Source organism: Babylonia areolata, chromosome 35 (assembly GCF_041734735.1).
Source record: "Babylonia areolata isolate BAREFJ2019XMU chromosome 35, ASM4173473v1, whole genome shotgun sequence".
Taxonomy (NCBI): Eukaryota; Metazoa; Mollusca; class Gastropoda; order Neogastropoda; family Buccinidae; genus Babylonia; species Babylonia areolata.
The window spans coordinates 15770863-15794669 of record NC_134910.1 but is presented as its reverse complement, the minus strand read 5'-3'; the positions used below and the strand labels follow the sequence as shown (position 1 = coordinate 15794669).

Sequence of the window (23807 nt, the reverse complement as noted above, 5' to 3'; positions counted from 1 at the left end):
AGTCGTTCTCTGTCAGTTTTATTATTTGCTTTCTACCCTTCTCTGCTTGGCAAATCAATATGGTCTTTGATAATGCCTTCCAGAAATACCTGGAATCAACCACTAAACGTGGGGGTTGCAACCCATTGGAGGTAGGGCGTCACTTGCAGAGGGCTATAATGAAGGCCAGGGGCAGGGAACATGCACGGCTGTGCCACTTCACCACCACCAGCGCCCACCCAAATACACATATAAACACATTTCCACCCCAAACACACACACAATCAATCATACATATCTTAGCTCCCACAACACACATGCAGAGCAATCTGTGCACTTGAGCTCGCATGATACGTACATCATATGTAAACATATAACAATAGATGCAAAAGTGTCATTTTTAAAAACTAATCCCCCAAAAGCGTTTTTGTTGGAAAAGGCTTTTTTTGAAAGGGGATCCAAATTTACTGTAAACGTGGCACCATCGCTTGCCTGCAGACAACCAGCTTCACAATGCATATTGTTAGGGCGCAAATAGTTTAGATTCAATTTCGATAAGTTGCTGCAGCCATTGCTAGCCATAGACACAATGGATATTCATAAACTAGTCCCCTATAACACACAGAGCGTAATAGAGCGCTAGATCTATGTGTGTTGCTATGCTGCCTCCTGAAACTCGGCAGCAGTTCATGCAACTAACTTCACAACACGAAAAGTATTTAAAAAACGGGCAGGATTTCTTAAATGTTTCAAAAGTGTACACAAATAAATAATAACAAGGATGCAACATGGGCGATCGAATTACTTACCCCAATACACCCAAAGCAGCGCGAAGTTCTCGCTCTGCTTCTTCCACCATGGATGCTTGTGATGCCATGCTTGTTTCAAGATACACCGGTGACGGCTGAATTCAGCCCTACGCCCTATCGCTCGCTTGCCTGCTTTGCAACCCTGTGGGTCTGACAGGCCCACGCTGGGATTATTAAGGGGTAAACCACCCATTGCTTCTTTGGCGGTATGTGGGTCTGAGAGGCCCACCTTGGGACGAATCTTCGAGTCAGAAGCTCAGTGCGGCGAAGGTTAAGGTAATAAGGTTAATTAGACAGAGGGTCTTTCTCTTTTTCTCTTTTAAGTAAAGACTTTGACAGTACTCATCAAAAGCACAGAAGTGGAGGGGTATCGAAACTGAGGTCACCATGAGAGCAGCGCATGAAAGGCTACCGGCAGATTTTATTTGGGACTGTTTTGTGTATACTGATGATGATGAAGGAGGAGGAGGGTGACGATAACGATGTTGCTATGGAGGTCCATTTTGGTTTGGGACTACATGACAAGGCTGTACTCTACGCTTCCTGTCATGACATCCCGGCGTCAACAGGGCCAGAGAGATACACTGAGACACTTGCAGTGTTGGCCAGGTAATTCAGAGCAACACACCCAAAGACGCATCCGTGAAGTGGATGATACTCGACTGTGTAGTCCCAGTTTCCCCATTTAAGCCCATAGCACACACTGAAGTCAGGGTAGGAGCCAGCCGCGGCCGAAAAACCCACCTTGTCCGCGCTGGGATTCGAACCCGCGTCCTCCCAGCCGTCAGTCCGCGACGCTAACCACTTCAGTCAGCCACGGCGGCTGGTTAAGGGCTTATGGAGCAATAATGTTTTATTGCATGTCCGTCAGTCACGGTGTGACTTTTTCACTTCTTGGAAGCACTTAACTGTCAAAAATGATAAATTCAGACTTTAGCCGGCCGAGTTTTTGCTTGCTGCGTCACATATCTTCCACGAAGCCATGACTGACGTAAGTAAAAGGTCACACGGCACACACACACACACCGTCACACACACACACTGACACACACACACACACACACACACACACACACACGCACCGGCACACACACACGCACCGGCACACACACACACACACACACACACATTGACACACTGACACACACTGTGACACACACACACACACACACACACACACACACTGAGTGTTTAGTACTTGGTAGTCGTAGTAATGGGTGGTGGTGGTAATAGTGGTATTAGCAACAGTGGTCTGGGTTTATGCGATAATCAGGTATCTGCCCTTTTTTCTACAGCAGACTGGCATAGCGTATACAGATCAGTCCGCGTGCTTTACCTCTGCAATCTTTAATTGACACTTCCTTGAAACTGAAATTGAAACTGGGCTGTCGAACGATACTAACAGAACTCTCCCGAAGACCTTACAAAATATTAATGAGTCCTCCCTGAAGGAACGAACCGGAAATAGAAGAGCACCGACGTGGAGAAAATTTCAGACGTCGCAAAAGTTACCACTTGTGATCAATTCCTTTGTTGTTTTTCTAATTGTTTCTGTACCTGTCTAAGCACCAATGCCGATTTGCTTATGCGTTGGTCCAGAACGGATGCAAGAATAAGATAAAATAGGTATGTATCTTTCGAAAAGAAGTTAATAATTTACCCGATTCGTAGGCATTTCGAGGATACTTCAGTTCGTTTGTACTGGACGCAATCTGCAAGTGAAAGTTCGTAATTATTTAAAAAGCTGCCAGTTCAGCAAACGAAACAAACCGGATTAAGACGAAACAGAGGCCTTTGTCTGATGAAACTCTCAGCGAGTTCCATTTGTCTTTCACACTGACAAAAGAGAGAGGGGAAATAAAAGATAACTACATTTTAAAAGTATCCTCCTCCCTAATTAGGCAAGGTTGTCATAAGACATACTACGAATGTATGTTTCATTTTTCCACCTCACGTCTTGAGTGGCAAAGTTCGCCTGTTCTAGGCTAGGTAGTCTTCAGAGCAAGGTAAAAAAACAACAACAATCTACTTCAACTATTACTTCCCACCTCACGTCCATTCCTTTTTGCATGTACTTTTCACCCTTGCCACTCGCTGTCTCGCCACTAGCTTGCTCTGATTCTGAACAGGATACACATCTAAGATGACACAGTTCTTACTTTTTTTCTTCATAATGTTTATGTGCATGGCATGCCGTGTTTTGCCTTGAGGAAATGTCAAGCTGTCGGTCTGAACAAAGGCACCAGTGGACCATCAGCTGCATAAAAACTTTCTGAACTTGAAGCATTTGAATATCTCTGACTCTTGAGATTGAGAAATTCTGTCAGATAAGATCTGACCAGTCTGTCCAAGGACAAATCTCATTTTCACACATTTTGGTTCATGTTCATACTGGTTTTGGGGTTTTGATTATGCATATCATGAGGAGGTGGTGGATTCCTGTACTGGGGAAAAAGAAAGGTTTAATTACACATACTTAACCATGACCGAACTAGTGCAGACTCCAGCAGGGGCAGGACATTCCTGTCCTGTGCAAACTACTATCCTATATATATATATATATATATATTTTTGTTGTTGTTGTTGTTGTTTTTTTTTTGTTGTTTTTTTTTTGTTTTGTTTTTTGTTTGTTTGTTTTTTATGCAGAAGGGGGTGCACGAAAGTGAGTAAAAATGAAATCATAAGTGAAATGTTTAGAGAAAGGTTGTGACTGCCACAGGTAGTACCAAAAATTAAATAAAAATTACTGACAATAATGTGTCATATGGAAAGGTGACAAGTGGCTAAAGACAGTTTCTGTATGCATTTGTTTTGTCTTGCCATTTTCTGATGTTGATTTAGGCAGCCATACTGTTTTCTTTGGGATGGGTGAGGGTGTGTCTTGGGATTGTTTTCAGTTAACCCCCTTGTCTGCAGGGGAATTAATCTGTAGAAATTAGTGTTTCATGTCATAATCAGCATCCAGAACAATCGGCCAAAAACTGAGATAATGGTCTGAAGATATGCCACTCCATATCAAATTGGATTAGCTGTGTGAATTTTCAGCCTTCCAGAGTTATTTCCCTGCTTTTGAGAATGTCATCAGTGACTGTACCCTTGAATTCTACAGGCATGGCAGTTGAAGGGTTAATGTTCTGTTTCTATACATCCTGCCGAACATTTATTTTGTATGGATTTTACTCTTTTTTTAGGGTCTTTAGAAACAACTGTTCATTTGCATAGTTCCTTTTTGCTTTCATCACTCCTTGGTTTGGGCTGACAAGTGAAAGAAATTAAGGATAGCTTGAATTGTAGCTGGGGGGAATTAAAAACAAAACAAAACAAACACAAAAAAAGGCCTTTGGGCAGATTGCTTTATTATTTGTGCCTTTTCTTGTGTTTGGCAGAGTCAGTTTATAATACCCCCAGAGAACATTGGTCTTAAAATTAAATAATGATTACTGCTTATGCTTTTGGAAGAAAAACTGGTGATATTTTTCCTGAAAATATGAGGTACTGTTGTTGTTTTTGTTGTTGTTTTTTTAACACTGAATAAAGATGCCAAAATTTCGCTTAACAACACAAGTCTTTTATAATTGATGGTCACCTTTTTTTTTCTTTTTCTTAACACTTTGAAATGTTCTGTTTGTTGGGCAGACGCCGGCCTACACTGAGACCGATGATACAACAGTGACAGGACAGTGACCAGGCTGTGTGAAGATTGATCTGACCAGTCAACGACGAGACAGCAGTGGCCATGGGTGCTGCAGGCAGCAGTCTGAGCGAGCTGGGCAGCAACGAGTACCTGAAGCGTCTGTCCGGGCTGGAGCCCATCAACCCGATGGACCCCTTCTGGAACCAGCTCTTGTCCTTCTCCTTCCTCATCCCTGTCACCAGGTAAGTGACTTGATGTTCGATCTGCCTGTGTGGAGTTGTGGCCAAGCGGTAACTCACCCTGACTCAGGATTGGAAGCTAGTGTCCATGGGTTTCAGTCCCCATTTATCTACAGACCAAATTTTGGGTGTTTTTCGTTGTTTTTTTGTTTGTTTGTTGTTGTTATTTTATGCAAAGAACAATACATACATGAACACAAGTTCAAAACAAAGAAAAGAATCTGAGAGAGATTTATAAACAAAATACAAGTAAGTAAACAATACACAAACAAACAAACCAGGAATCTTACCCCCATCCCCCACCCCCCACCCCTCACCCCTCCTCTCCCCATCCATTCCACTAGAACTTGAGTGGTGGTCTGGGTGCCAGTCATTTAGATGAGACAATAAACCAGAAGTTACGATAGCAGCAAGCAGTTAGCACGCATGAAATGACTTTCAACAAAATAAGGGCTAAATTCTGTGGAGAAATGCTCTTTTGACAGTAAAATGTCGTGCAGAGAAATTTAGTATTAGGATAAAAAGTAAAACAATAAAAATTACAATACAATACATTACATTGTAATGTAATACAATGCAGTGTAGCACCTGGTTTTGTTCTTCCAAACATTTAATGTTTCCTTTTTTTTCTTTTTTCTTTTTGTGCCTTTTAAAAAAAATATTTTTTAATAATTTTGTTGAAAGGGTTAAATAAAGTCACCAAATACTGATCTTTAGTTTGTTGGTACTGAGTTTGAGACACGTAGATGGCAGTATTCCTCTGTAACAAGGATTTCAGTATTGGCAATTTAGAATCTCACCCCTCACCACCCACACCCCTTTATTTTACCTTGGTTTGGTTAACTCACTCCAGACAAAGGGCTTCGATCGGGGCCATACTGTTCACAACCGTTTCAGACCAAGGGCCTCAATTGGGGCCCTACTGTTCACAACTGTTTCAGACCAAGGGCCTGTTTGGGGCTGTACTATTCACAACCATTTCAGATCAGGGGCCTGTTTGGGGCCGTACTGTTCACAACCATTTCAGACCAAGGACTACAGTCCGGACCATACTATTCACAACCATTTCAGGCCAAGGGCCTTGATCAGGGCTGTACTGTTCACAACTGTTTCAGGCCAAGGGCCTGTTCAGGGCCGTACTGTTCACAACTGTTTCAGACCAAGGGCCTCGATCAGGGCCGTACTGTTCACAACCGTTTAAGACCAAGGGCCTGTTTGGGGCCGTACTGTTCACAACCGTTTCAGACCAAGAACTCCAGTTGGGGCCGTACTGTTCACAACCGTTTCAGACCAAGAACTCCAGTTGGGGCCGTACTGTTCACGACTGTTTCAGACCAAGGGCCTTGATCAGGGCTGTACTGTTCACAACTGTTTCAGACCAAGGGCCCCGATCTGGGCCTAGTTTGATAGTTTTGAATTTTTGGAGTGGCACCTAATTTCTGTGATGACATGAGCTAAGAATATTTTAACTGACCTTTTCACTCTCCACTGCCATGAATAAATGTAGTGTGTGTTGCTGTGCTTGCGAGCAGGAGAGTTGTTTTCATGGTGACTGGTTCACATGAACAGTGCATGTCAATGGCATCAGTCCCAGTTTCGTCTCAGCCACAAGGCTGACAACAGAATTGGATGAAGTGGCCCTACTATGGTTAAATAACATTCTGAATTTAATCTGTTATAAACTCTTTGTGATCTCCTGGATTCATTTGCATGTCATCGATGTGTACAAATTTTGAACAAAAAGTATGGATACTTTCATCATCTTACTGTATGATAGCATGAGATGATAGTATGATAACTTGAGAAGGGAGGAAGTTTTATATTTTGTCCCCAACTAACTCGTTATGTTACCAATCAGTTTGTACGTTTATAGTTCATAGATTATTCTTTTTTTTTTCTTCTTTTTTTGGCAATTTTATTTTGCACCCATACAAACGAGTTTTCTTTGGGGAAAGTCAGGGGAGCTAACTGGCAGTACTAAGTGAGTTGATATCAAGACACACTTGAGATAACCTGTGCAGTCCCTGGACCCTGGCTGTAAACTGTAGAGTGTTATATTTATAACAATCAGTCGCTCCCAGTCCTATGGATTTTCCCCCAAAATTGTGAAAATGTGTAAAACTAAAATCAGTAAAAACCTATAAAAATTTATGGACCATCCTTATTTCATCACTGATTGTGTGTTTTATGTTCAATGTTTACCTGTATGTGTATATGGAGGTAGGGGTGGTGGACAGAAGGGCGCATAGGGGTTAAACTACGACAACAAAAGTCAGAAAAAAGATGGGAAAAGAAGAACACTCTGACAAACTGATATCTCAATGTCAAAGAACATCAAAAAAATAAAATAGGGAAAACAAAACAAAACAAGACAACAAGAGTGTTTCCTGTCAAATTGACATCTGAATTAAAAATATATAAAGTGGGAAATGATTAGATAAAGATAAAATACAACCTTGATGATATTGTCTGTAAGTCCACAGGAATTTTTCTTTGGGCTCAAGTACATTTCATTTAATTACACATACTTAACCGTAACCCAACTAGTGCAGACTCTGGCAGGGGTCTGACATTCCTGTCCTGTGCAAACTACTATCCGCCTATGCAGAGAAAACGAAAGCAACTACGGCCGATAACCTCCCGTAAGTAGGTAACCTCCCCTTTGTCCCGCTAGCTAGTGCCATCTTTTTCCGGCAGCCATCTCGACACCTGTTCCTGTGCATTGCATACGGCTAAGTTTTTTTTCGTATTTTTGTTTGTCTAATTATGTCTTCAACCAGGTCGCATAATTATGTGGCTTGATTGGGCGATCGGGCTAAAATTAAGGCGTGATCGCAATCGATTTGCAGACACTCTGGGCCCTCTGCTTTGGGTTCTCTAAACCACAACACCAACCCGCAGCCTCCACTTCCTCCACTACCCAGCTATCACTGGCAACCTCGGCGTCTGCCAGGGAACTTGCCTCTCTGCTCGGCTTCATGGAGTCCCTCGCTGCACTAGTTCCACTAGGGAGACTACAAAAACGCCCATTTCAGTGTCACTTCCAGGACAGGTGGTCCCAGTCTTCACAGGCATGGGACACCCGTATACCTCTGGGCACATGGTTCTCACAGTCGATGGACATGCAATTGCTCAACGCCGGGGTTCCAATCTCAAGCCCAACACCGGATGCAGAACTGTACACAGATGCCTCCAACATGGGCTGGGGTGCCCACATGGATGACCACACAGCATCGGGGACTTGGAACCCACAACAGCAGTTGTAGCACATCAACAAACTGGAGCTGGAGGCGGTCTTCCTCGCCCTCCACCACTTCCTCCCCCACGTTTCGCACAGGTCGATCATGCTATGCACGGACAACACGACGGTAGCATGTTATCTGAACAAACAGGGGGGAGCTCACTCACACCAGCTGTCCCTGCGTGCGGAGACAGTCCCCCTCTGGTGTCAGAGCACAGCATCCACCTGACAGCACGACATGTCCCAGGCAAGCTCAACATTCTAGCAGATTACCTCAGCAGATCCCACACTGTGCTCCAAACAGAGTGGACCCTGTCACACTCAACTCTTCAGCCAATCTGGGACCATTGGCACAAACCACAGGTGGACCTCTTCGCCACAAGGTCCAACTTCCACAGGCCTGGGCCATAGACGCCCTATTGATCAGCTGGTCCAACCTTTCGGGGTATGCCTTCCCCCCACTTCCCATCATGGGAAAAGTCCTCAGAAAGGCAAGGCTGGAGAGTGCCGCCCTGATACTCATCGCACCCCACTGGCCAGCACAGCCGTGGTTCCCTGACCTTCTCCACCTCACTCACGTTCCCCCACTCCACCTTCACATCGGCAGACGCTCCCTAGTCCAGCCACGCTCGGGCATCCCCCACGGAAACCCAGAGGTTCTCAACCTATACGCCTGGCTACTGTGCGGGAATCTCTGTCAGCACTAGGCGCCTCCGATGACACAGCTGACCTCGTGTGCAGGTCACATCGCAAAGGCACTCAAGGTGTTTACTCTGCACACTGGAACCGCTGGCTCTCCTGGTGCTCAACCCACTCATTCAATCCCACACACCCATCTAATATGGATCTCGCCAACTTTCTTGCCTTCCTCTCCTCCTCCAAAGGCCTCTCTGCCTCTGCAGTACGCGTCCATTGTGCTGCAATCAGCTCCACTCTTCGGCAACTGGGCGGGCCCTCTTTCTCAGATGACCCCCTGCTCAGACCACTGGTTCGAGGGCTTCCCTCAGCCACACACGTACATCCCCCCGGACCCCTTCTTGGGACCTTTTTCTGGTCCTGCAATACCTCCGCAAGGCCCCATTCAAACCCCTTGCTATAGCTCCTTTCAAACTACTCTCCATGAAGACGCTCTTTCTCATCTCACTTGCCTCAGGCAGGCGGTGTAGTGAGGTTAATGCCCTCAGTGGCATCACACAAGATATAGCCTTTGAGCCAGACGGATCTATCTCACTTAGATTCCTCCCTGAATTTCTTGCCAAAAATCAAACTCCCAGTACACCCTCTCCCATTCTTTTCATCAAACTGCTCTCTGGCCCATGACGACGAGGACAGATTCCTCTGCTCGGTCAGGGCCCTGTGCATAGACCTTAAAAGGTCGCGTCCTTTCCGATCGTCCAAACAATGCCTCTTCATTAGCTGGAACCTGGACCATCCGCGTGACATTAGCAAGATGTCTCTGTCTCGATGGATAGCCAATGCGATTAAAGGCGCGTATGCAGACGTAGGATTGAGACTTGATGCCTCCTCAGCCAGAGCACATGAAGTCAGAGCATGGTCCTCTTCTCTTGCCTTAGCCCACTCAACATGGCTGCAAGACATCATGGATGCTGCCTGCTGGAAAAACCCTGCCACCTTCATCGACTTCTACCTGAGATGTCACACGCCTGCAGGATGATGGCTCAAGAGGCATCGCTTCTGTGGTAGTTGCACAACAGGCCATCGCAGCACACAGACAGTAGAACAGGCGAGCCCTCCACCTTGTTGTGTTCTTCTGCACTAGTTGGGTCACGGTTAAGTATGTGTAATTAAAAGGAAATTTTCTATCTAAAATTACGTTTAAATAACATACTTACCATGACCCAAATTTAAGACCCTCCCATCCTCCCCGCTTCCTGTTCTCCCTGCTCGCTGCGCTGGTGATGGCATATTGCCGTCAAAAGAGGGCGCTAGCTAGTGGGACAAAGGGGAGGTTACCTACTTCCAGGAGGTTATCGGCCATAGTTGCTTTCGTTTTCTCTGCATAAGCAGATAGTAGTTTGCACAGGACAGGAATGTCAGACCCCTGCTGGAGTCTGCACTAGTTGGGTCACGGTAAGTATGTTATTTAAACATAATTTTAGATAGAAAATTTCCTTTCTACCCCACAGCTACATTCTTGTTGCAGCCCCACTGATCCAGCACTACATGAGACCACTGCAGAAAAAGTGGGTGGTTCACTGAAACAGCGAAAATCGATAAGGAATTGTTGATCTAGTCGGTCAAACAATTCATTTTCATGCTTCCGGAATCTGTAAACATTTCAGTTTGCCAGCTGCACCAAGCAAGAATGAATGAAATTAGAATAGTGTGTTGGTACAAGAATACTTGAACCTAGTCCACAGGGGAAGTTATCATGGTACGAGTTAACTGGTACTTGGAGTAGAATGAGTTAACTCACTCCAGACGAAAGGCCTTGATCAGGGCCCTGCTGTTTACGACCGTTTCACACAAAGGGCCCAGATCGGGGCTTTAAGTAGTTGCCAATTTTTGGAGTGGCACCTAATTTCCATAACGATGTTATGAGCTAAGAATATCTTAACTGACTTTTCCAGTCTCCACTGCGACCAATAAGTGCAGTGTGTGTTGCTGTGCTCACAAGCAGGAGAGTTATTTGCACGATGACTGTTTCATGCGAACAGTATATGTCTGACCCAGTTTTGTCTCAGTCACATGGCAGACAACAGAATTAGGTGAAGGGGTCCTATCATAGCATATAATGTTCTGAATTTAAACTGTTTCAGACTCTTTGTGTTTTCTAGGATTCGTATACAATCGTCAGTGTGTACAAATTTTGATTAAAAAATATGGATACTTCCATCATCTCACTGTATGATAGCATAAGAAAGGAGGAGGTTTTATATTTTGTCCCCAACTAACTCGCTATGTTACTGATTGGTTTGGAAGTTTTCAGTTAATAAATTCTAACATTTGTTATTTTGGCGATTTTATTTCTTACCCATACAAATGGGCCATCTGTGGGGAAAGTCAGGGGAGCTAACTGGCAGTACTAAGTGAGTCAAGAAAATGAGATCACGTTGCCTGACAAAAAGCGAACATGTGTGTGTGTGTGTGTTATTGTGTGTGTGTGTGTGTGTTATTGTGTGTGTGTGTGTGTGATTGTGTGTGTGTGTTCAGCGCTGATGCCAGGCTGCTGGAGGAATCAACGGCGCAGATAGCACGGACCTTTGCCATCAACAACTGCCACACGGGCAACCTTCAGGCACTGCTTCACAACTTTCTGATCCGCGCCACAGAGCTGAAGGCGTCCGCCCAGTGCGAGGAGTAAGTGGGGGTGGGTGGGTGGGGGAATGGAGGTGTTTTGTGGTGGTGTGTGGGTATGGTTGTGATGGGATGTGTGTGTGTATGTGACTGCAATGTGTGTATGTGTGGTGTGTGTGTTTTTCTCTGTGTGTGTGTGTGTGGCAAGGTGGGGAGCGGTCATTGTGTGTGTATGGTAAAGTGTGTGTGTGTGTGTCACCCTGTGGGTGTGGGTTGTAGGTGTGTGTGTGCATGCATGGGTATGTGTGTGTGTATGTGTGTGTGTATGCATGTATGTGTGTGTGTGTGCATGTGTGTCTGCATGTATGTGTGTGTGGTGTGTCGCAGTGTGTCACACTAAAGTGTATGTGTCATTGTGTGTGTGTGTGTGTTGAATGTGTCACTCTGTGTGTATGTGTTTGTCACTGCAAGTATAATTACTAGAAAGTGTCCAGGCACACAGACACACCCCCCCCCCCCCACCCCCCCCCCCCCACACACACACACACACACGCATGCATACACACACACACACACACACACACACACACTGTTCATGCACCACAGTTCTTTCTATGATCTCAGCGATGTTACAGAGATGGACAATTTTTTTGCCTTTTATAGTTTTGTTTTGTTGTTGTTGTACTCTTGCTACAACAGCATTGATCATCAAAAATTGTGTTGTTTGTTGTTTCTCCCAGCAACATCTTCATCTGGCAGACGTACAACTCGCTGTTCATCATCCGCTGTCTGTGCAAGTACTTTGTGGAGCACCTGTCGGAGGAGCTGCTGGTTCAGCAGTTTGATTGCCGACCCCCGAACCCTGACGGTACAACTGATTTTAAGTCAAACTAAAAAGAATACTCAAAATTATATACATGTGTGTGTGTTTTCATTGTTCTTTTGTCCACAGTTGTGATTTTGGACGGACAAACATCCATTATCTTCCCCACCCAACCCATGCCTTGAATTATCACTACTTTCCCTGTTTCTCCTGATCTTGCATAAAAAAGAATATAAAGAAAATAAAACAAACTAGTCAACTGGTAAATTTACCACAAAGAGCCAGTTGGGCTCCTAATTAAACTCGTGTGTGTGTGTGTTTGTGTGTACACACGTGTGTGTGTGTACACGTGTGTGTGTGTATATGTGTGTGTGTGAGTACATTGTGTGTGTGTGTGTGTGTACACGTGTATGTGTGTGTTTATGTGTGTAAAGATTTCTTGTCATTTTCATTAATTTCCCTTCCCTCCTCTCACTTTCTCATCTTGCTTGTAACCCCTACTCTCACCTGTCCCTCATTAAATTTAGATGAATAGCTGTCATCAAGTTGAACTCAAGATCATATATATATATATATATATTATTGTATGCATTACAATGTGATCACAAATTTACTGTGATGTTGATGGAGCAATGCCCTTCCTTCCCTCTCCCCCCAACCCTATCTTGCCTTGTTGGTGTGAGTGTTTTTTATTTGATGGTGGAATGAATGTCTTCTTTAGAAATGACTGTATCTCTTGAAATAAGTTTTTATTTTCCCGCCTGAAGGCGAATTTCTTACTCTGTTTCAGACGATTGATTGATTGATTGGTTGGTTGGTTGGTTGTTGATTTATTGATTGATGTTAACATCAGATCTGGCTTTAATGTGAGTGATGACAAACGTTGAGTACAATCAGGGAATGTTGACATTTTTGACTCACTTGTTATTATAGCTTGCATTCTGATGGTAGGAGTGACTCAGACTAAAAAAAAAGACAATCTTAAAATTATGTAAATGTCAGGCCTCTGGCCTACAACGTGAGTGTTGACATATTCTTTGCTGTGTGCAACAAGGGAATGGTGACATTTTTATCACAGCTTGCATATCTACATTCTCATTGCTTTGTGAATAAAACTGCACAACTTGACTGGCACAGATTGATCAGTAATGGAAGACATGGGAGAGTGAGAGTGTTTCACAGGTGTGTTTATTCTGAGAGAGAGGGGAGAGTGTGTGTGTACACATTGTGTGTGTGTGTTTTGGGTTGTTTTTCTTTTGAGTGCTGATACTTTTTGACTCACTTGTGTAAACAGAGTGAGTCTATGATAAAATAACCCAGTGTTCAGTTGTCTGTGTGTGTGTATCTGTCTGTCTGTATGTGTGTCTGTGGTAAACTTAAACATTGCTGTTTTCTCTGGAAATACTTTGTCCGTCAATTGATACAAAATTTGGCTTAAAAATCGTATGAAAAAAAATCTTCACAGTCATACCAATAAGAGTTTGTAAGTCTCCCAAATATAGCCGTGTTTCCTGTATCATTAATGGTTTATTTCATTGAGACCATTTCTGGGATTCTGAAAACATTGGCATTGGTGATGCTTTGTGAGTAGACGGCGTGACCTCAATTTTCAGGTGCGCAATTAAATGGAAAGAAATACAAATTCTGGGTAGAACACATACAGTGACACAGACTACATCATCGACGTGTTTACTGCATATGGATATTTTAAAGTGGATACCCAATTAACTAGAATGAACATAAAAGAGAAATTGAATCAACCGTGTCATACTTTACCAGCGGGTTTAACTAAACTTGTACATCTATCTAGATCCAGAGAAAAACAGCTAAATGTTGCAGTGTGATTGCGGCGATAGCCACGTCTCCTGTACTGTTGACTTTAAAGAATTCTTAATTGCCCATACAGAATTTTTAAATGCCCGAGATACACCAAAATAATATGATTTGAACAGCGTTCTCACTTTGAATGCCACAGTTGATTTATCGCCCTTTAAAAAACATGCTTAATTGTTAATTTTTTAATGTCATTCATGGATCCACAGTAGTGCAGTAAGTGAGACAATTTCTTCCCCCCCGAACATGCCAGGATCGAACCTGCGCTTAGGTCCTTTTTTTTTTTCTTTTTTTTTAACCCGAAGTTTTATGATAACAAATACAGAACACATTATAATGATTGATTTTGGGGGGGATATTTTTTTTATTACTTTAAAAAAAAAAATTTTAAAGTGTATTTCAAGTTAGTCTTGAAGGCCTTGACTCTCTTGTTTTTTTTTGTTTTGTTTTTTTGATAGAAAGTCTTGAATAATTTTTATTGTTTTGGGTTGTTTTTTTTGTTGTTGTCTGGACTTGATAATTGGACCTTCTTACTGTGTTGCATTATTTTGTGTATAAGACCTGCGAGTTGCCTGCTGTTTTTTTTTGTTTTTTTTGGTTTTGTATACCTGTTGTTAAAGTATGATATTGTTGTATTGTTACGTATGAGTGATGTTTTTTGTGTTCACTTTTCCTTTTTTCTTTCTTTCTTTTTACTTCTCCGGCAAGAAATTGACAGAATGGTCAACATCTGTGCAAGGTTTATGTACAGTACAAGAGTATTACCATACCTGTGCCTGATTATTTTCTTTTCCATTTAAAAAAAAAAAAGTTTTTCTACGGGATCGACATTAACTCGTTCAATCCCACAGCTACATGCCTCCCCTGGACCAGCGCTGCATGAGACCACTGCAGTGAAAAGACTGGTTTGTTCACCAAATTGGCAAAAATCAACAAAGAATTGTTGACATGATTGGTCAAACAAGGCTTTGGTTTTGTGCTTCCAGAAGCCATGAACGGCTCAGTTTAGAACGCCAACTGGACCAAGCAAGAGTAAACGGAATTAGAACAGTGTGTTGGTACGAGAATACTCATGCCATGTCCACAGGGGGATTCATCATGGTACGAGTTAACTGGTACCTGGACTAGAATGAGTTAATCATTTTTTCAGCCCAGATGTGGACCTGCGTGGTTGGCTGGGCTATTGTATAAGCAACAAAAATAGATAAATGGTTTGTCCTAAACGGTCTATCCTCACACATGGATTTGTTTCTTGTTTTGTCTCTTTGCAGGAACCCCGGCTGACGACACAGATGATGAGATCGGTGGTCAGATAGAGAAGTTCATCTCCGCTCTTGTGGAGTTGCTGGTCGACGTTCCAGTGTTGTAAGTGTATCATGCTTATACTTTTTGATTGATTGATATGGATACTTACGTGTGTGGAACCTATCCTCAGTCAGAGACCAAAGTGTGAGTGCCTCACATGCTGCAGACCTGGGTAGAGCCAACTGAGAGCTGCCTTCAAGCACTCAGCGTTTGTTTCCTGTGTCATCCAGTCAGGCTCAAGTTACACGTGCACACACACACACACACGCGCACGCACACACGCACATGCATGCATGCTAGCGTGCATGAACGCACTCAACAAACATGTACTCGATATAGGTACGTATAGAGTAGATTTTCTTGCAAAAAGAGTAGATTTTCTTGCAAAATTATGCCAGGGAATAACTCTCTTGTTGCCATGGGCTCTTTTACATGTGCTGCACACGGGACGACTTATCCGAATGAGTGATACTTCACATTGATTGAGAGCGCCACATGCTGAAAGACAGTCGTCACAAGATCAAATCCTTTCAGGATAAGATCAGATAGGTCTTATTTACTCAGGTAATATTCTGCCAGTTGATTGATTTCAGCAAGTAAAAAGTTTAAAGTTTCAGTTTCAAGGAGGTATCTAAAATGTTCATTATGATTCATGTATGCTGCACCACATCAGCTTAAAAAACACAACTTGTAATGAAAGTAGAGAGAGCGTATGCAGGTGCGCACGAGAGAGAGAGAGAGAGAGAGAGAGCAATTCTTGCATAGCTTCAGTGATACTGATTACAAAACAAATTTTGTTTTTTTTTAAATCACATCATGCTCTGTATTTTGCCAGTAGGAATTGCATATACACTATATATTTTGCTCGCAGGAAATTCGCATACTCTACATATTTTGCATGCAGGAAATTCACATAGGCTATGTTTTTTTGCCTGCAGGAACTTACTCTGCATTAAACCTGCAGGAATTTCACATATGCTCTGCATTTTTGCCTGCAGGAATTTCATACATGCTCTACATATTTTTGCCAGCAGGAATTTTCGCTGTATTTTTGCCTGCAGGAATTTCACCTATGCTTGCCTGCAGGAATTTGCTCTGCATTTTTGCCTGCAGGAATTTGCTCTGCATTTTTGCCTGCAGGAAAAAAAACTTGCCTGCAGGAATTTGCTCTGCATTTTTGCCTGCAGGAATTTGCTCTGCATTTTTGCCTTAGAAATTTGCTCTGCAAAAAATCTGCATTTTGCCTGCAGGAATTTACTGTTAATCCTGCAGACAGAATACTACACTATATGGACAAAATGCAGAGTAAATTCCTGCAGGAATTTCACCTACGCTCTGCATTTTTTTCCTGCAGGAATTTCACCTATGCTCTACATTTGCTTACAGGAATTTACACTGTATTTTGTCTGCAGGAATTTACAGTTTCACCTACGCTCTTCATTTTTTCCTGTAGGAATTTCACATATGCTCTGCATTTTTTCCTGTAGGAATTTCACATATGCTCTTCACCTGGAGAGCCTGAACATGCTGCTGGTGCTGCTGTCCATCCAGATGTTCCAGCCTCAGCCGGCCACCCAGTTCAAGATCTACCACTACCTGATGCACGGCAAGTGGTGGGTGCCTCTCTGTGTGCTCGTGGTAATGAGAGTCATGACTCTGGCTTCGTGTCGCGAGTGCCCATGAGATGTTGATGATGCACGCATGCCTATCATTCATGAATAGCTGTATTTGTTGTTGGAAAAAAAATTTGAAAAAAAGCAAACAAAAAAACCCAAACCTGTTAGTGATTATTCCAGACACTACGGCAGCAGATTGCATGTAATAGGAAAAAGAAATCAGATTGGGGTGCTTTTTTTCATGGGTGGACAGATTTCATGGCGGGTGGGCAGTTGTAACCCGACCAGCGTGCACTTGTGCATAACTTCATAACAAGCTTCGGAAGAGCTGAGACAAAGAGAAAGCATGCTCAACTGAAAAGATGGTTAGTTGTCACAGGTGAATGTGTCATACTGATCAAGAAGATGGAGAGTGAACGTCGCTGCAGAAAAAAACAACCCAACAACAAGAAACAAAAGAAAACAATAACAAAACAATATTGATATCGCTAGAACATTGGCCATGTTTACAAGTAAAGGAAAGAATAGGAAAAACTAGTTTGTGCATTTTCTGCAAGTGCAAATTCTCCATTAGTCTGGTGGTCATGATGACTTATGTCGTCACATTAAACATAAAGATTAAGCAACAACAACAACAAAAACAGGGACTTTGAAGCTGCATGCCTGCACAGCATTACATTTGTATGAATGCAGTTTATTCCTGATAATTCCTGAGAATTTCAGTTTGTCCCTGATTTTTACATCATCTGCTCCTGACGGTAAGATTTTGGTGCAGGCATGCTGGCATGTGATGAGAGTGATTTTGGCTTTGTCAGGGTGCATACGGTTTTTGAAAGTTTTTTAGAATTTGTAAAAGAATGATCTGCCATTATTTTCAGTCCTTAAAAGTCTTTAAACATGACCCAGGTTTGTAAAAGGCTTTAAGTTTTGCTCTCTTTTTTTTTCTTTTTTTTTTTTTTTTTTTTACACAGGAAATGAAATAACTCATTTAGAACCAGCGCCTGAGCATTGCTCTGGCGTCAAAATTTGTCTCATTAGAACGATTTTCACAATCCTACATCAGCGTAAACCACAGAGAAAGGGAACTAACTGCTGCAGCATTTCCACAAGTGTCCACAGGTAATCTGGATGGAAAAACAGTTTGTTGTCAGCGTTTTTCTGCACTAATGTGGCATGGAAGCCAGCTGAGGGTGAAAACATTTCAGGGTTGAATAGGTTAAAGAAGTAAACCACAGTTTATGTCCAAGCTCAGTAGTGAAATATTCCACCTGAATTAAAAACTTTTTTTTTTTTTAGTGAAATAATGTTTTAGAACACTGCAGTCACTGATTGCACAGGGGTGGGGTTGGGTTGGTGGGGGAGTTGGAGGTGGGGGGGGGGGGGAGAGTGTTGCATCCACTGATGGCACAGTAGGTATGGTGTGTGTTACTGTTGTCAGGAGGAATGTGGCTGAACGGTTCAGATGTTTTCCTGCCAGTACAGTGTCCTATGAGGACCTGGGTTTGAATCCATGCCTCACCCTTTCTCCCAAAGTTTGACTGGAAAATCAAACTAAGCGTCCAGTCGTTCGGACGAGATGGTAAACTGAAGTCCAGTGTGCAGCACCTCTTGGTGCACTGAAAGAACCCATGGCAATTCAGCATTGTCCTCTGACAAAATTTTAGCAGAAGTTCACTCTGATAGGTACACAAATATATAAGCATGCACTCAAGTACTGACTGGGCGCGCACTGGTCATGCATCTTCCCAGCAGACGTGATGAAGTGCACATGGATTTGTCCAAATGCAGTGAAGCCTCCTTCAGTAGCTGAAACTGAAACTGCTCCATTAGTTAGCATGTGTCATGGACAAACAAACTGCCCCTTTAGTTGACACGCATCGCGGACGGACACAGTTTTGGCTGCTTTGTCTCCAAACTGCTTCATTAGTTAACAGTAATAATACTCTTTATCTCCAAACTACGGCATTAGTTAACACGCATCATGGACAAACACAGTTTTGGCTGCTTTATCTCCAAACTGCTCCAGACGCGTCATGGACACACACAGTTTTGGCTGCTTTATCTCCAAACTGCTCCAGACGCGTCATGGACAAACACAGTTTTGGCTGCTTTATCTCCAAACTGCTCCAGACGCGTCATGGACAAACACAGTTTTGGCTGCTTTATACACGTCATGGACGAACATAGTTTTGGCTGCTTTATCTCCAAACTGCTCCAGACGCGTCATGGACACACCGAGTTTTGGCTGCTTTATCTCCAAACTGCTCCAGACGCGTCATGGACAAACACAGTTTTGGCTGCTTTATCTCCAAACTGCTCCAGACGCGTCATGGACACACACAGTTTTAGCTGCTTTATCTCCAAACTGCTCCAGACGCGTCATGTACGAACACAGTTTTGGCTGCTTTATCTCCAAACTGCTCCAGACACGTTATAGATGAACATAGTTTTGGCTGCTTTATCTCCAAACTGCTCCAGACCATCATGGACACACACAGTTTTGGCTGCTTTATCTCCAAACTGCTCCAGACGCGTCATGGACGAACACAGTTTTGGCTGCTTTATCTCCAAACTGCTCCAGACGCTTCATGGACACACACAGTTTTGGCTGCTTTATCTCCAAACTGCTCTAGACGCGTCATGGACACACACAGTTTTGGCTGCTTTATCTCCAAACTGCTCCAGACGCGTCATGGATGAACACAGTTTTGGCTGCTTTATCTCCAAACTGCTCCAGACGCGTCATGTACGAACACAGTTTTGGCTGCTTTATCTCCAAACTGCTCCAGACGTGTCATGGATGAACACAGTTTTGGCTGCTTTATCTCCAAACTGCTCCAGACGTGTCATGGATGAACACAGTTTGGGCTGCTTTATCTCCAAACTGCTCCAGACACGTTATAGATGAACATAGTTTTGGCTGCTTTATCTCCAAACTGCTCCAGACACGTTATGGACGAACACAGTTTTGGCTGCTTTATACGCGTCATGTACGAACACAGTTTTGGCTGCTTTATCTCCAAACTGCTCCAGACCATCATGGACACACACAGTTTTGGCTGCTTTATCTCCAAACTGCTCCAGACGCGTCATGGACGAACACAGTTTTGGCTGCTTTATCTCCAAACTGCTCCAGACGCGTCATGGACACACACAGTTTTGGCTGCTTTATCTCCAAACTGCTCCAGACGCGTCATGGACACACACAGTTTTGGCTGCTTTATCTCCAAACTGCTCCAGACGCGTCATGGACGAACACAGTTTTGGCTGCTTTATCTCCAAACTGTTCCAGACGTGTCATGGACGAATATAGGTTTGGCTGCTTTATCTCCAAACTGCTCCAGACGCGTCATGGATGAACACAGTTTTGGCTGCTTTATCTCCAAACTGCTCTAGACGCGTCATGGATGAACACAGTTTTGGCTGCTTTATCTCCAAACTGCTCCAGACACGTTATAGATGAACATAGTTTTGGCTGCTTTATCTCCAAACTGCTCCAGACACGTTATGGATGAACACAGTTTTGGCTGCTTTATCTCCAAACTGCTCCAGACGCGTCATAGACGAACATAATTTTGGCTGCTTTATCTCCAAACTGCTTTGTTAGTTAACACGCATCATGTACGAACACAGTTTTGCCTATTTCATCTCCAGTGTCCTTTAGAAAATGAAACTGCTTTATTATTTGACTTTTGCTTTTATCTCCAGACTGCTCCTCACGCATCACGGATGAACATAATTTTGGCTGCTTGGTCTCTGGTTTCCATGAGAAACTGAAACTGTTGGTGTTGGTGTTGTTGGTGCAGTGCCATCCACGCTCCACTGCTGGTGAAGGTGTTGCTGTGGAACTACATCAACCAGGAGAAGTGTCCCCCCGAGCTGTACCGCGCCAGTGAGGAGGCCGGCTTCCTCTCCTCCGTCACCTCCACCCTCGCCTGTCGGTCACTCTGCTTTCTTTTTTGGTTTTCTGTTCATTTATTTTTCTTTGAATATGAATGAATAAATATGTAATGAGTAAATGAATAAGTAAATTAATAAATGAATATATTGCTATCTATCTGTGTATCTGTCTGTCTGTCTATCCATCTGTATCTCTGTATCTATCTCAAATGAATATATAGATCTCTCTCTCTCTCTCTCTCTCTCTCTCTCTCTCTCTCTCTCTATATATATATATATATATATATATATATTGATGACTTTGTGTGAGCCCAACAGGTCGTGGTGTGGTGTCCAGTATTTAAACTTGGAATTGACTACCAAGAGTTTCTCTCTCTTTATATACACACACACACACACACACACACACACACACATATATATATATATATATGATGGACGCAACAGCCGAGTGGTTAAAACATTGCAGTTTCAATCTGAGGGTCCCAGGTTCGAATCTTGGTCACAGCGCCTGGTGGTCACAGGTGGGTTGAGGGTCAAGATTTTTCCAATCTCCCAGTTCAGCAGATGTGTGGACCTGCTCAGTGCCTGAACCCCCTTCGTCTGTATATACGCATGCAGAAGATCAACTTAGCACATTAAAGATACGGTATTTCATGTCGGCGTTTCGTGGGTTATGGAAACAAGAACATACCCGCCATTCATCACCCCTCCCACCCCCCTGAAAAACAAGAGTAGGACTGCCTACATGGCAGGGTTAAAATGGTCATACACATAAAAGCCCACTCATGCATACAAGAGAATGTGCAAGCCACAACCCACGAATGAAAAGAAAAGGTTTTTAGGGGGTTGTCATCAGTACAGTAACTTCTTCAATAGAAAAGTTAACTTTTTCTCGCACATTTCGCTCAGCTTGGCTTTTCCTCGATCATGTCCCTGATGCACGCACACACACACACACACACACACACGTACACACACACGCACGCAGATGTGTATATCACAGTAGATCTTAACCGTGTTAGTTGTCAGAAGGGATCCTGGATCGATGACTTTGTGTCCACAGCCAGCCTGTGGTCGGTGATGACGCTGGGGATGGGGGGCAAGGAGAAGAAGGAGGAGGGGGCGGAGCCCGGGGAGACGCTGCTGGCCAATCAGAGCCTGCTGCTGCTGCTGGTGCTGACCAATCACTGCACGCTGGACCGGGGGGGCGGGGCCAACCCCTTCCGCCAGGCCCTCTTCTCCTTCACCGACTCCAACTGTGAGTGGGGACTGCTTTGGGAGGGAGGGGGGTGTGGGGGGGGGGCGACTGCTGGGGGGAAGTGGGATGTGTGTGTGTAGTGCTGTCTGTATGCATGTGTTGTGTGAGTGTGTGTGTGTGTGTGTCTTTGCCTCTGTGTGTGTGTGTGTGTGTGTGCCTCTGTGTGTATGTGTGTGTGAGTGTGTGTGTGTGTTGTGCTGTCTGTATGCATGTGTTGTGTGAGTGTGTTTGTGTGGGGGTTTTTGTGTGTGTGTGTGTGTCTTTGCCTCTGTGTGTGTGTGTTTGTGTGTGCCTCTGTGTGTATGTGTGTGTGAGTGTGTGTGTGTGTTGTGCTGTCTGTATGCATGTGTTGTGTGAGTGTGTTTGTGTGTGTTTTTTTTTTTTGTGTGTGTGTGTCTTTGCCTCTGTGTGTTTGTGTGTGCCTCTGTGTGTATGTGTGTGTGTGTGTGTGTTTTGTCATGTGTTTGTGTGTGAGTTCCTCTGTGTGTATGTTTGTGTGTGTGTGCCTCTGTGTGTGTGTGTGTGTGTGTGTGTGTGTGTGTAGGTGCCTGCCTCTCTGTCTGTGTGTGTATGAGTGTGTATCTGTGTCATGTCATGTTATTTTAATTTCATTATCTACTGTATTATCATAATTATTAATGTTATTATTATTATCATCCACCACCACCATCATCACAACCATTATTATTATGATTATTATTTTCCACAATCATCATCCATCATTATCATCATCATCATCATCATCCATCATCATCATCATCATCTTCCATCATTATCATCATCATCATCTTCATCCATCATCATCATCGTTCATCATCATCACCACCATTATCAGAATCATCATCCACCATGATCATCACCACCATCATTATCATCATGATCCATCATGATGATCATCACCACCATCATTATCATGATCCATCATGATCATCACCACCATCATTATCATCCATCATCATCATAATCATCCATTACCATCACCATCATCATCATCCACCGTCATTATCATCATCATCTTTGTCACCATCATCATCATTGTCATCATCATCATCCATTATCATCATTATAATCCATCATCATCATTATTATCAGCATCACCATCATCACCATCATCATCGTCACTCACCATCATCAAGATCATCACCATGCTATACGTTGTTTCACCCCCCCATCATGATGTGTAACAGCGGACGTGGGGGCAGGGCCGAGTCAGGTGACAGCCACCTTCCGACTGGACTACGGGAAGGTGTACGGGACGCTGAGCTCCACCCTGCACGACGACCAGACCACGCTGCTGCTGTACCTCCTCATCCACCAGAACACCGGCATGAAGGCCTACATCCTGTCCAGGACCAACATAGACATCCTGGTCAGTGGCTCTCTCTCAGTTTGTGTCGGCATGTGTGCATCAAGATGTTTGTTTCTGATGGCGTTGAGAATTTTGAACAGTTCCAAGATCGTTTCTGTTAGCGTTGTTGTTGAACAGTACTGAGATCATTTCTGATGACGTTGAGAATGTTGAACAGTACTGGAGAATGTTGAATGTTGGGTTACGCTGCTGGTCAGGCATCTGCTTGGCAGATGTGGTGTAGCGTATATGGATTTTTCCGAATGCAGTGACGCCTCCTTGAGCTACTGAAACTGAAAACTGAAACTGAACAGTACTGAGATCGTTTCTGATGGCATTGAGAATGTTGAGCGGTACCAAGATCGTTGCTGGTAGTGTTGAGAATGTGGAATGATACAGAGATTGTTTCTGGTAGCGTTGAGAATGTTTGACAGTACTGTTCAACATTCTCAACGCTACCAGAAATGATCTCGGTACCACTCAACATTGTAACGCTACCAGAAACGATATCAGTACCATTCAGCATTCTCAACGCCATCAGAAACAAACATCTCAATACAC

At 43.5% G+C, this 23807-nt stretch overlaps 1 protein-coding gene across 1 annotated transcript in view; it reads left to right on the top strand.

Moving 5' to 3' along the window:
- The first annotated feature begins 2273 nt into the window (after positions 1 to 2273).
- The window catches only part of LOC143277969 (dymeclin-like), a 37759-nt gene continuing 16225 nt past the window's right edge, over positions 2274 to 23807 (top strand). The window contains exons 1-9 of the mRNA XM_076582953.1: positions 2274 to 2414; positions 4425 to 4664; positions 11077 to 11223; positions 11901 to 12028; positions 15088 to 15181; positions 16609 to 16734; positions 20544 to 20674; positions 21704 to 21898; positions 23086 to 23267. Of these exons, the coding sequence (XP_076439068.1) occupies positions 4525 to 4664; positions 11077 to 11223; positions 11901 to 12028; positions 15088 to 15181; positions 16609 to 16734; positions 20544 to 20674; positions 21704 to 21898; positions 23086 to 23267 (1143 nt within the window). The 5' untranslated portion in view covers positions 2274 to 2414; positions 4425 to 4524. The remainder of the gene's footprint in view (positions 2415 to 4424; positions 4665 to 11076; positions 11224 to 11900; positions 12029 to 15087; positions 15182 to 16608; positions 16735 to 20543; positions 20675 to 21703; positions 21899 to 23085; positions 23268 to 23807) is intronic.